This window comes from Salvelinus sp. IW2-2015, unplaced genomic scaffold (assembly GCF_002910315.2).
Source record: "Salvelinus sp. IW2-2015 unplaced genomic scaffold, ASM291031v2 Un_scaffold4886, whole genome shotgun sequence".
Lineage (NCBI taxonomy): Eukaryota > Metazoa > Chordata > Actinopteri > Salmoniformes > Salmonidae > Salvelinus > Salvelinus sp. IW2-2015.
The window spans coordinates 18,705-31,520 of record NW_019946155.1 but is presented as its reverse complement, the minus strand read 5'-3'; the positions used below and the strand labels follow the sequence as shown (position 1 = coordinate 31,520).

The following is a 12,816-nucleotide window of genomic DNA, read 5'->3' as shown; positions in this document are numbered from 1 at the left end:
TAAACCGAGAAGCAGAACAGATTTTACTGGAGCGGAAGATTAATCCATATTGCCGGTGTGATCACCGCAGCCAGGGCACTTTTGGCACTAGATGTTAACGGGGACAGTCATGGTGCTGCTGACATCCTGTTATCTACCAACACTAACTAACCAACTAAACCCCTAACTAACCAACTAAACCCCTAAACTAACCAACTAAACCCTAACTAACCAACTAAACCCCTAACTAACCAACTTAAACCCCTAACTAACCAACTAACCCCAACTAACCAACTAAACCCTAACTAACCAACTAACAACTAACTAACCAACTAACCCTAACTAACAACAAACCCTAACTAACCAACTAAACCCCTAACTAACCAACTAAACCCCAACTAACCAACTAAACCTAACTAACCAACTAAACCCCTAACTAACCAACTAAACCCCAACTAACCAACAAACCCCTAACTAACCAACTAAACCCCCTAACATAACCAACTAAAACCCCTAACTAACCAACTAAACCCCTAACAAACCAAACTAAACCCTAACTAACCAACTAACCCCCTAACTAACCAACTAACCCCTCCTAACTAACCAACTAACCCCCTAACTAAACCCAACTAACAACTACCCCTAACTAACCAACCAAACCCCTAACTAAGCCACTAACTAACAAACTAAGCCACTAACTAACAAACTAGCCAACTAACAACAAACTAAGCCACAACTAACATAACTAGCAACTAACCAACTAAGCCACTTTCTATGCAGGACTAAACCACTAACTAACCAACTAAGCCACTAACTAACCAACTAAGCCACTAGCTGTGCAAGACTAAGCCACTAACTAACCAACTAAGCCACTATCTGTGCATGACTAAACCACTAATCAACCAACTAAGCCACTAACCAACCAACTAATCCACTAACTGTGCAAGACTAAGCCACTAACTAACCAACTAAGCCACTATCTGTGCAGGACTAAACCACTAACTAACCAACTAAGCCACTAACTAACCAAACTAAGCCACTAACTAACCAACTAAGCCACTAGCTGTGCAAGACTAAGCCACTAACTAACCAACTAAGCCACTATCTGTGCATGACTAAACCACTACACCACTACACCACTAACCAACCAACTAACCACTAACAACCAACTAAAGCCATCTAACTAACCAACTAAGCCACTAAACTAACCAACCTAAGCCACTAACTGTGCAGGGACTAAGCCACTAACTAACCAACTCTAAGCCACTAACTAACCAACTAAGCACTAACTAACCAACTAAGCCACGAACTTGCAGGACTAACCACTAACTAACCAACTAAGCCACTAACTAACCAACTAAGCCACTATCTGTGCAGGACTAAGCCACTAACTAACAACTAAGCCACTAACTAACCAACTAAGCCACTATCTGTGCAGGACTAAGCCACTAACTAACCAACTAAGCCACTAACTAACCAACTAAGCCACTATCTGTGCAGGACTAAGCAGATAAAACAACAACATCCATCAAGACATTCAACATAAAAACAAAGCAGAAGAAAAACGTACAGTTGTTTACCTGTTCTGTATCTCTCTTTCTCAGTCTCTCTATCCCTCTGTTTTCCTGCTGTGGAGTAAAAACCCTCCCCACACGCAGGCCCAGTGGGAATGGTTTTTTCGTGAACTCGGGGAAAAGAAAGAGGTCACTGTTTTCCTCTTTTTTCTCCCTCTCCTGTGAGAGCCTTAATTGTAAAGTAACAGTGGTCCTCTCTCCCTCTTCCGTGAGAGCCTTAATTAGTAAAGTATCATGGTCTCTCTTCCGTCTCCTGTGAGAGCCTTAATTGGTAAAGTAACAGTGGGTCTCTCTCCCTCTCCTGTGAGAGCATTTATTGGTAAAGTAACAGTGGGTCTCCTCCCTCTCCTGTGAGAGCATTAATTGGCAAAGTAACAGTGGTCTCTCTCCCTCTCCTGTGAGAGCATTAATTGGTAAAGTACAGTTGGTCTCTCTCCCTCTCCTGTGAGAGCATTAATTGGAAAGTAACAGTTGTCTCTCTCCCTCTCCTGTGAGAGCATTAATTGGTAAAGTAAACAGTTGGTCTCTCTCCCTCTCCTGTGAGGCATTAATTGGTAAAGTAACAGTTGGTCTCTCTCCCTCTCCTGTGAGAGCATTAATTGGTAAAGTAACAGTTGGTCTCTCTCCCTCTCCTGTGAGAGCATTAATTGGTAAAGTATCAGTTGTCTCTCTCCCTCTCCTGTGAGAGCATTAATTGGTAAAGTAACAGTTGGTCTCTCTCCCTCTCCTGTGAGAGCATTAATTGGTAAGTAACAGTTGGTCTCTCTCCCTTCTCTGTGAGAGCATTAATTGTAAAGTATCAGTTGGTCTCTCTCCCTCTCCTGTGAGAGCCTTAATTGGTAAAGTAACAGTTGGTCTCTCTTCCCTCTCCTGTGAGAGCCTTAATTGGTAAAGTAACAGTTGGTCTCTCTCCCTCTCCTGTGAGAGCCTTAATTGGTAAAGTATCAGTTGGTCTCTCTCCCTCTCCTTGTTTTCAGAGAGTTGACGTCATGACCGCGCCGTCGGATTTAAAAGGTATGATGTCACCAGCCTCTCTCACATGTCCCCTTACAGGGATGCCTGTAGGTCAAGAGTGATTTTGATAGCAGGGCCTGATTCCGGTAACTCGACTGCCCCCACATTGTTTATTTTACCTTTATTTAACTAGGCAAGTCAGTTAAGAACAAATTCTTATTTACAATGACGTCCTGGGAACAGTGGGTTAACTGCCTTGTTCAGGGGCAGAACGACAGATTGTTACCTTGTCAGCTCTGGGATTTGATCTAGTAACCTTTCTGTTACTGGCCCAAGGCTCTAACCACTAGGCTACCTGCGAAAAGGACAACTGCTCATTTTCGGGGAATTTATCTAAATCACGAGGCTCATTTGAATTTCCTGATGCAGCAGGAATATTCTGTGACAAGAGTGATCAAGTTAAGATCTGACATCTGTATAGATAGAGGCCTGCTTATAGTGAATATATTACACACACACACACACACACACACACACACACACACAAACACACTGTCAGGCAGACATGGGGTCAGATAACAGTCATGGTGGTGTCATGTGTGATCATGCACAGCTCATCTCTGACCTCACAGAGTCTAGAGAGAGATCATTCATAGCTGCTCCCTCACTCTGCATTCCTCCATACAAGGACACATCTACTGAAGCCCACTTTCTTTCAATTCAAAGGGCTTTATTTTCCTCAGATAACTTGGGTGGCCAAATAAAATCACCCCCAAGCTGTATTTGGTATTGGGGAAACCTGGTTTAGGGAAAAATCCATTTGAAAGCAATCACAAAGTACCCAATTGTCATATTTAAGTAAAAGTAAAGATATCTTAATAGAAAATGACCCAGTAAAGTCACCCAGTAAAATAGTGATTGAGTAAAAGTCTAAAAGTATTTGGTTTTAAATATACTTAAGGATCAAAAGTAAAACTCACTTCAAATTGCTTATATTAAGAAGAGCAGACAGAACAATTCTCTTGTTTTTTTACATTTATGGACAGCCAGGGACACACTACAACAGTCAGACTTCATTTATAAACGAAGCATGTGTGTTTCGCGAGTCCGGCAGATCAGAGGCAGTAGGGATGACCAGGGATGTTCTCTTGATAAGTAACATGTTTACAATGCCAAAGTCAAATAAATAAGAAACAAAAAAATGATTCTAATTGAAATACTGCACTCAAAAAGGTTTCAAAAAGTTTGACCTTATTATCAATTCTCTCAGCTTCACTCCCTCTTTCCATCTTCTTCTATATTCCCCATCTTTTTTATCTCTAAGATTACAGTACAGCGAAATGGAGAAGAAGAGATTTACAGAGACACAAAGACAAACAGAATCATGAACAAATACACTGTAATACGAGACAGAGATGTACAGACTCAGTGAGCATAGCCTTGCTATTGAGAAAGGCCGTCGTAGACAGACCTGGCTCTCAAGAGAAGACAGGCTATGTGCACACTGCCCACAAAATGAGGTGGAAACTGAGGTGCACTTTCTAACCTCCTGCCAAATGTATGACCATATTAGAGACACATATTTCCCTCAGATTACACAGAAAACAAACCCAATTTTGATAAACTCCCATATCTTCTGGGTGAAATACCACAGTGTGACATCACAGCAGCAAGATTTGTGACCTGTTGTCACAAGAAAAAGGCAACCAGTGAAGAACAAACACCATTGTAAATACAACCCATATTTATGTATATTTATTTTACCTTTCGTACTTTAACCATTTGTACATCGTTACAACACAGTATATTGACATATGACATTGGTAATGTCTTTATTCTTTTGGAACTTCTGTGAGTGTAATGTTTACTGTACATTTTTATTGTTTATTTCACTTTTGTTTATTATCTACTTCACTTGCTTTGCAATGTAAACATATGTTCCCCATGCCAATAAAGTTCCTTGAATTGAATTAAAACGACAGAGAGCAAGAGACACACCGACAGACAGAGACAGAGAGGCAGGCAGAGAGAGAGAGAGAGAGAGTGACAGAGTGACAAAGAGAGGAGTTTACCTTAAAAGGCTGTGTTTATAGATACAGTGTGTGTGTCTCTGTGTCATGCTTGAAAATGTTTCCATGTTGATATTTTTTGCAAGGGTATTTATATTGTTGTGTGTGTGTGGAAGTGTTTAACTATTCTTGTGGTGAAATGAAGTCCCCATAAGAAAAGTAAACTTTTTTTTTTTTTTTTTTGACCAATTGGGGGCATTTTGCCTGTCTCCACAATGTCAAATGCTGTTTTAGGGTTTAGGGTTAGAGTTTAGGTTACAATTAGTGTTAGAATGACGTTAAGGTTAGAGTTAAGGTTAGGGTTAGGGTTAAGGTTAGGGTTAGAGTTTAAATTAGTGTTAGAATGACGTTAAGGTTAGAGTTAGGGTTAGGAGCTAGGGTTAGGGTTAGGGTTAGGAGCTAGGGCTAGGGTTAGGGTTAGGGTAATGGTAAGAATACCGGTTAGGGTCAGGGTTAGTTTTAGGGTTAAGGTTAGGTTTTTGGGTTAAGGTTAGGGTTAGGGTAATATGGTATGAATACAGGTTTAGGTTAGGTGTTAGGGAAATATAATTTTGAATGGGACTGAATTGTGTGTCCCCACAAGTTTAGCTGTACAAGATACAAGACTGATTGTTGTGTTGTGTGTGTGTGTGTTGTGTGTGTGTGTGTGTGTGTGTGTTGTGTGTGGTGTGTGTGTGTGTGTGTGTGTGGTGTGTGGTGTTGTGTGTGTGTGGTTGTGTGTGTGTGTGTGTGTGTGTGTTGTGTGTGGTGTGTGGTGTGTGTGTGTGTGTGTGTGTGTGTGTGTGTGTGTGTGTGTGTGTGGTGTGTTGTGTGTGTGTGGTGCGATAACCAGAAGATAGCCTTAGATTCCTTGCCTCTGAGCTTACCTTTTAAAGATTATGAATCTGTCCACACACACACACAGGTTAACGTTCACAAGGCCCCAGGGCCAGACGGATTACCAGGACGTGTCCTCAGAGCATGCGCTGACCAGCTGGCTAGCGTCTTCACTGACATGTTCAACCTCTACCTGACCCAATCTGTAATACCTACATGTTATAAGCAGACCACCATAGTCCCTGTTGCCCAAGAACGCCATGGTAACCTGTCTCAATGACTATTTCTCCTCGTCTTCGTAACATTGCAAAAAAAACGTTTTGTCCATAAATGATGCAGAGAAGCTAATCCATGCTTTTGTCACTTCTACTCTCCGGCTACCTGGATAAAGCACTTAATATACTTCAGCTAGTGCTAAACACGGCTGCTAGGATCTTGACGAGAAACAAACCATTTAAGAGGGGGGTAGCCGGCCAGGCAGAGACAGCAAGGCCGATTCATCACTCCAGTGCCTTGCCGTTCACCTTCACACCCCTGGGCCAGACTCAATCATAGAACCTACTGAAAATATGTCTTCAGTAAAGACTTAAATGCTGCGACTGCGTCTGTCAGTTGGATCGGAAGACCATTCCATGAAAATGGAGCTCTGCAGGAGAAAGCCCTGCCTCCAGCTGTTTGCTTAGAAATGTGATATTTGTTATTTATTTGGTATTTATTAGGATCCCCATTAGCCAATGAAAAAAACAGCTACTCTTCCACATGAAACATGACATAATACATACTCCAGAACATTATTAATCAAAGCCTGAAATCCTTATTAGGGACAATAAAGGTATTGGTATCCACTCTAGTTAGTTAACCTGGGTCCACTCTAGTTGGTTAACCTGGTCCACTCTAGTTAGTTAACCTGGGTCCACTCTAGTTGGTTAACCTGGGTCCACTCTAGTTGGTTAACCTGGGTCCACTCTAGTTGGTTAACCTGGGTCCACTCTAGTTAGTTAACCTGGTCCACTCTAGTTGGTTAACCTGGGTCCACTCTAGTTGGTTAAGCCTGGTCCACTCTAGTTAGTTAACCTGGGTCCACTCTAGTTGATTAACCTGGGTCCACTCTAGTTGGTTAACCTGGGTCCACTCTAGATGGTTAACCTGGTCCACTCTAGTTAGTTAAACCTGGGTCCACTCTAGTTGGTTAACCTGGGTCCACTCTAGTTGGTTAACCTGGGTCCACTCTAGGTGGTTAACCCTGGTCCACTCTAGTTTTGGTTCTATACCTGGGTCACTCTAGTTGGTTAACCTGGTCCACTCTAGTTGGTTAACCTGGGTCCACTCTAGTTAGTTAAACCTGGGTCCACTCTAGTTGATTAACCTGGGTCCACTCTAGTTGGTTAACCTGGGGTCCACTTAGTGGTTAACCGGTCCATCTAGTTAGTTAACCTGGGTCCACTCTAGTGGTTAACCTGGGTCCACCTCTAGTTGGTTAACCTGGGTCCACTCTAGTGGTTAACCTGGTCCACTCTAGTTGTTACCCTGGGTCCCACTCTAGGTGGTTAACCTGGGTCCACTCTAGTTAGTTAACCTGGGTCACTCTAGGTGGTTAACCTGGGTCCACTCTAGTTGTTACCCTGGGTCCACTCTAGTTGTTAACCTGGGTCCACTCTAGTTGGTTAACTGGGTCCACTCTAGTTAGTTAACCTGGGGTCCACTCTAGTTAGTTAACCGGGTCCACTCTATTTTACCTGGGTCCACTCTGGTGGTTAACTGGGTCCACTCTAGTTGGTTAACCTGGGTCCACTCTAGTTGGTTAACCTGGGTCCACTCTAGTTAGTTAACTGGGTCCACTCTAGAGGTTAACCTGGGTCCACTCTAGTTGGTTAACCTGGGTCCACTCTAGTTGGTTAACCTGGGTCCACTCTAGTTGGTTACCTGGGTCCACTCTAGTTGGTTAACCTGGGTCCACTCTAGTTGGTTAACCTGGGTCCACTCAGTTAGTTAACCTGGGTCCACTTAATGTCAACTGGTCCATCTTAGTTAGTTAACCTGGGTCCACTCTAGATGGTTAACCTGGGTCCACTCTAGTTGTTAACCTGGTCCACTCTAGTTGGTTACCTGGGTCCACTCTAGTTGGTTAACCTGGGTCCACTCTAGTTAGTTAACCTGGGTCCACTCTAGTTGGTTAACCTGGGTCCACTCTAGTTAGTTAACCTGGGTCCACTCTAGATGGTTAACCTGGGTCCACTCTAGTTAGTTAACCTGGGTCCACTCTAGTTGGTTAACCTGGGTCCACTCTAGTTGGTTAACCTGGGTCCACTCTAGTTAGTTAACCTGGTCCACTCTAGTTGGTTAACCTGGGTCCACTCTAGTTAGCTTAACCTGGGTCCACTCTAGATTGGTTAACCTGGGTCCACTCTAGTTGGTTAACCTGGGTCCACTCTAGTTGGTTAACCTGGTCCACTCTAGTTGGTTAACCTGGTCCCACTCTAGTTGGTTAACCTGGTCCACTCTAGTTGGTTAACCTGGTCCACTCTAGATGGTTAACCTGGTCCACTCTAGTTGGTTAACCTGGGTCCACTCTAGTTGCGTTAACCTGGGTCCACTCTACCTGGGTCATGTAGCACTGGGAGTATTTGTAAATGATTCTTGGCAGTTGTTGACATGCACCTGTTAAGAAACTAATGTGAGAACTGTTAGAGCCCCCTGTTAGAGCCCCCAAGTTGAGTTGCTCAGCTGGTTGGTTGACGTATTGCAAATTGAGTCATTTTGTGACAAAACTTAACACAAAAAAATAAGAAATATGTTACCAAGATAAATTACAAAAAATATGGGAGCACCTGAAATAACATTATGGGCAGAAAACCCATGCATCTCCATCCTTCATATTTGCGTATTGAAATATGTTTTTATTTAACCTTTATTTAACTAGGAAAGTCAGTACGAACAAATTCTTATTTACAATAACAGCCTTACACCGGCCAAACCCGGACGATGCTGGGCCAGTTGTGCGCCGCCCTATGGGACTCCCAATCACGGCCGGATTGTGATTCAGCCTGGATGCAAACCAGGGTGTCTGTAGTGAGGCTTCCAGCACTGAGATGCCTTAGACCGCTGCGCCACTCGGGAGACCCGAGAGACCCGGAAAGAAGGATTTTGCTCAAATTGTGGTCAAGTTGTGGTTGTAAGAGGTTGAAAAAACTGTTGATATCCATCAATAATGATGAGCACCAGATAGAGACAATCAGTGACGGTAGACGGCACGTACAGTGACAAACCTAGACGGTAAACTATTGAGAATGGTAGCAGACTGTATTCCAACCAGGTATAGACAACCTAGATGGTAAACTATTGAGAATGGTAGCAGACTGTATTACCACCAGGTATAGACAACTAGATGGTAACACTATTTGAGATATGGTAGCAGACTGTATTACCACAGATAGAGACAACCTAGACGATAAACTATTGAGAATGGTAGCAGACTGTATTACCACCAGGTATAGACAACCTATTTAATTTAATTAAAAATACACGATTACTAACCATATTTCACGTGTGACGCCAAAAAGTGTTTACCCAAATCAAAAATATAACCTGAGTGTTTTTATCCTATTTCTGCAGGCGAAGCGTCCATTCGACGCACCGGATATGACGCACCGGATGTCTCTCTAACTTCCTTTCCTCCTTTCGGTGAGTGCGTGTTCACATCGCGGTGTCTGCCGCTCTTCAACACTCTAGCATTTTTCTAGCGTAGAACCCTAGTTTCCTTTCGTAATAAGTGTTTTTTTTGTGTTATTTATACAGATTGCAGCTATGGGTCGCCGGCCAGCCCGATGGTGAGGTTTTATGTCACATGATTTTTAGCTCGGGATTGAAGTATGTCGCTGGATGAAAATGCAAAATGGAGGATATGTTCTCACCATGTGCATTAATGATCTGGCTAACTACATTTACGGTGTTGCTGTCAAGTAATTTACTTGCATAACCTATGCTTGTACTGTCATAACTAGGTAACTAGATGGTCTGTTACACACTGTCGATCACCTAGGTAACATGGTGTTGAATGTAGCCAGTTGGCATTTAGAGAGTTACTAGTTGGTAAGCTAACCGCTAATGGCATAAACCAGCATAGTTAACTAGCCATTGAAGCGTGTCCGTGGCTGAACATAGTTAGAGGTTATTAGTATACATAGGCTTGTGATTACACAGCATATAACGTTATTTTTTGTACCATACAGTATAAAGATACATGAACATGTGTAAACATCCGTAGTATCATTTGCACTGAACTGACTTAATCACACACTGGGAGGTGCTTTTTTAAGTGACTGAGACGCAACCGACTGGCCAGATTGCCTTCAAACACTGAAACATGGCTGTTTCTGGAGGACCTCTGGTCATTTAAATTACATTGTTGACATTTTCCTGTGTTGAATGTAAAGGCAACTGGTGTAACCACTTGACAAACCAAACAGTGAAATATGACAGCATGTGGCCTGGTACTGTAGCTGGTCAGCAGATAATTGTTTCAATCCATCTCTCTCCCTCAGCTATCGCTACTGCAAGAACAAGCCCTACCCCAAGTCCCGCTTCTGTCGCGGTGTGCCTGGTAAACCCTTTTTCCTTACTTTCTCCTCTCCTTGGTTATTCCCCAATACCCACTCAAACGGGACTTGAACAGTGAGGGGGTGTGCAGACATGGCCATACTCTTAATCATATCTGTAAATTGGATCGAATGATACTTGTGATCTGGGGGGGGGGTGTAAAGTTCAAATACGCTTAAGTAGATGTTTGCAAAATTACCCCAACACAAATAACTGCATGGTTCGAGACCAAACAAGCAGCGGGGGGGGGGGTCTGTATCAACTTACAGCGGACGGACAAGTTTTCATCAGACAAAATGCGTGGTAGCTTTCATATTTCTCCTACTCTCGCACTGCTGGTTAGATATTATGCACATTGATAGCTTATATCAAACGTCCTTGCCGTGTGAGTTATTATAGTGCAGAAATCGTAATGATCAGACCGAAAACATGCAAGGAAAAGTGATATTATGAGTTGACAGAGATACAGCATCACTCTGTCCAATCAGAGCAGCAGGATCAACGCACAGCCCGCCTTCTCTTTATAGACAGGCAAACTAGCCATTATCTATACCCTCACTGACTCAGACAGTACGTGTAGACACCGTACTGACTGACACGAGAAAGATGCTCGCTGGCTCTTGAAAAATACAATTATTTCTGGTCACGGATAATTACAACAAAAATTCTGGAAATTTCCCGTACTTTACAATACTAGTTCTGTCCGACTACTCTACTCTAATAACAGTGTTTTTAACTGCAGCTTATTAAGCTGGCCAGTCTCGCTGCAGTGCGGTTCTGGTGTTCAATGGCTGCAGACAGTGACTCTGTGGTTGTGTATTAGGCCAGCTGGGAGTGCTGGCCCTTTAAGGACCGCTGAGACAAACTGACCTGTTTATGCTGAACTACAGAGGAGTAGCTAATTGGCTGTTTGTATGTCCGCTTGGTATCTTAAAGAAATTACCTTAGACCTACGTCAACTATTCCCTGTATGTAATGTACGCTTGCTCTCTGTCCCTCCAGTATGTAATGTACCTCTGCTCTCCTGTCCCTCCAGTATGTAATGTACCCTCTGCTCTCTGTCCCCTCCAGTATGTAATGTACGCTCTGCTCTCTGTCCCTCAGTATGTAATGTACGCTCTGCTTTCTGTCCCTCCAGTATGTAATGTAGCCGCTCTCGTCTCATATAATGCTTGCTCTGTCCCTCCAGTATGTAATGTACGCTCTGCTCTCTGTCCCCTCCAGTATGTAATGTACGCTCTGCTCTCTGGAGATCCTAAGATCAGGATCTTTGATCTGGGCAGGAGAAGGCCAGGGTGGATGAGTTCCCTCTGTGTGGTCACATGGTCTCTGACGAGTACGAGCAGCTGTCCTCTGAAGGTGAGGTCAGAAGTCATCTCTGGGGCCATCACAGAAAACGTGTTGTCTTCTGAAAGGCAAGGTTGGATCTAATCTACGTTCATCTACTTTCTAAATCTCTAGCTCTGGAGGCAGCCCGTATCTGTGCTAACAAGTACATGGTGAAGACATGTGGAAAGGATGGCTTCACATCCGGTCCGCCTGCACCCCTTCCATGTCATCCTATCAACAAGATGTTGTCCTGCGCCGGGGCTGACAGCGTACAGCACACTGTTCTAAACGCCTAAAACACCTGCAGCTATTAAGCTGACCAGTCCCGCTGCAGTGCGGTTCTGTGTTCAATGGCTGCAGACAGTGACTCTGTGGTTGTGTATGAGGCCAGCTGGGAGGTGCTGGCCCCTTTAAGGGACCGCTGAGACAACGCTTTACAACTGATGCTGCTGTGTGTCAGACCAGACTGACTGGGATTGTAGACCAGGACGCTGCTAGATACTGCTCTGCCTCTGTCGGCTGTAATATGGACAAGGTGCTGCTCCGTGTCAATGACCAGCCCGTAGGCCTCTGGTCAACAGTAGTGCACTGTGGAAATAGGCGCCATGTGGCCTTTGAGGTATTTGGGTTAGCACTAATGTTACTGTAAATCCAGAATGTATTCAAAATGACCCTCAGTCTGTTCCTCTCCAGGTTTCTTCCTGATATAGTTTCCCTGGCTCTGGTCTCTGCTCTGGCCCGGGCCGCTGTAAAGCACAATAACTATTGATTGTCAGTAATGTGCCTGTAACAATGCTTCTGTGTTTCAGGCTCCAGACAGGATGCGCGGGCGTTCGGTAAACCCCTGGGCACTGTGGCCCGTGTTAGAATCGTCAGGTGATCATGTGCTGTCCGCACCAAGGCCAGCAACAAGGAGCACATATCGAGGCTCTCCGCAGAGCCAAGTTCAAGTTCCCCGGGCGCCCAGAAGGTAACACGCACTAAATATACATTTGAAATGCAGACACTTGTATGAGTAGCTACACACTGAGATAACGTGTTCGATCATTGTGTGAATGGATTAAGATGAGATTTGAACGTGTTGAACACTCATTTTGAGCTGTTAGACCTCTGCAGTGCATGAAAGCTGACCAGTCCTGCTGGCAGTCGTTCTGGTGTTCAATGGCTGCAGACAGTGACTCTGTGGTTGTGTATGAGGCCAGCTGGGAGGTGCTGGCCCCTTTAAGGGACCGCTGAGACAAAACGAGCTATATTTCCTTCACTGAGAAACATGGTTGCCTCTGGATGACATCTGATCACTCTCCCTTCTCTCTCCCAGATCCACATGTCTAAGAAGTATGGCTTCACTAAGTTCAACGCCGTGGACTTTGATCAAATGATGGCTGAAAAGCGTGTGATTCCTGATGGCTGTGGGGTGAAATACATCCCCTCGACGGGCCCTCTGGCTCGCTGGAAGAAGATTCACGCCATCTAGACACCCGACTACAGACTGTCTGGAA

General features: G+C 44.1%; 1 protein-coding gene and 3 non-coding genes across 4 annotated transcripts; all 4 read left to right on the top strand.

The window, feature by feature from the left end:
- The first annotated feature begins 9,056 nt into the window (after positions 1 to 9,056).
- rpl10 (ribosomal protein L10) lies at positions 9,057 to 11,628 on the top strand. Its single transcript, XM_070441819.1, is given in 7 exon segments — positions 9,057 to 9,219; positions 9,934 to 9,992; positions 11,241 to 11,270; positions 11,273 to 11,347; positions 11,450 to 11,516; positions 11,518 to 11,546; positions 11,549 to 11,628. Coding segments are annotated over 7 exon segments (348 nt in total). The 5' UTR covers positions 9,057 to 9,196; the 3' UTR covers positions 11,614 to 11,628.
- Positions 10,725 to 10,854, top strand: LOC112077750 (small nucleolar RNA SNORA70). The gene has a single exon (XR_002895486.1). It is a non-coding gene; the product is annotated as a small nucleolar RNA SNORA70 (small nucleolar RNA).
- On the top strand, positions 11,619 to 11,749 carry LOC112077749 (small nucleolar RNA SNORA70). Its single transcript, XR_002895485.1, has one exon. It is a non-coding gene; the product is annotated as a small nucleolar RNA SNORA70 (small nucleolar RNA).
- A 678-nt stretch (positions 11,750 to 12,427) lies between these two features.
- LOC112077751 (small nucleolar RNA SNORA70) lies at positions 12,428 to 12,560 on the top strand. The gene has a single exon (XR_002895487.1). It is a non-coding gene; the product is annotated as a small nucleolar RNA SNORA70 (small nucleolar RNA).
- The last annotated feature ends 256 nt before the right edge of the window (positions 12,561 to 12,816 follow it).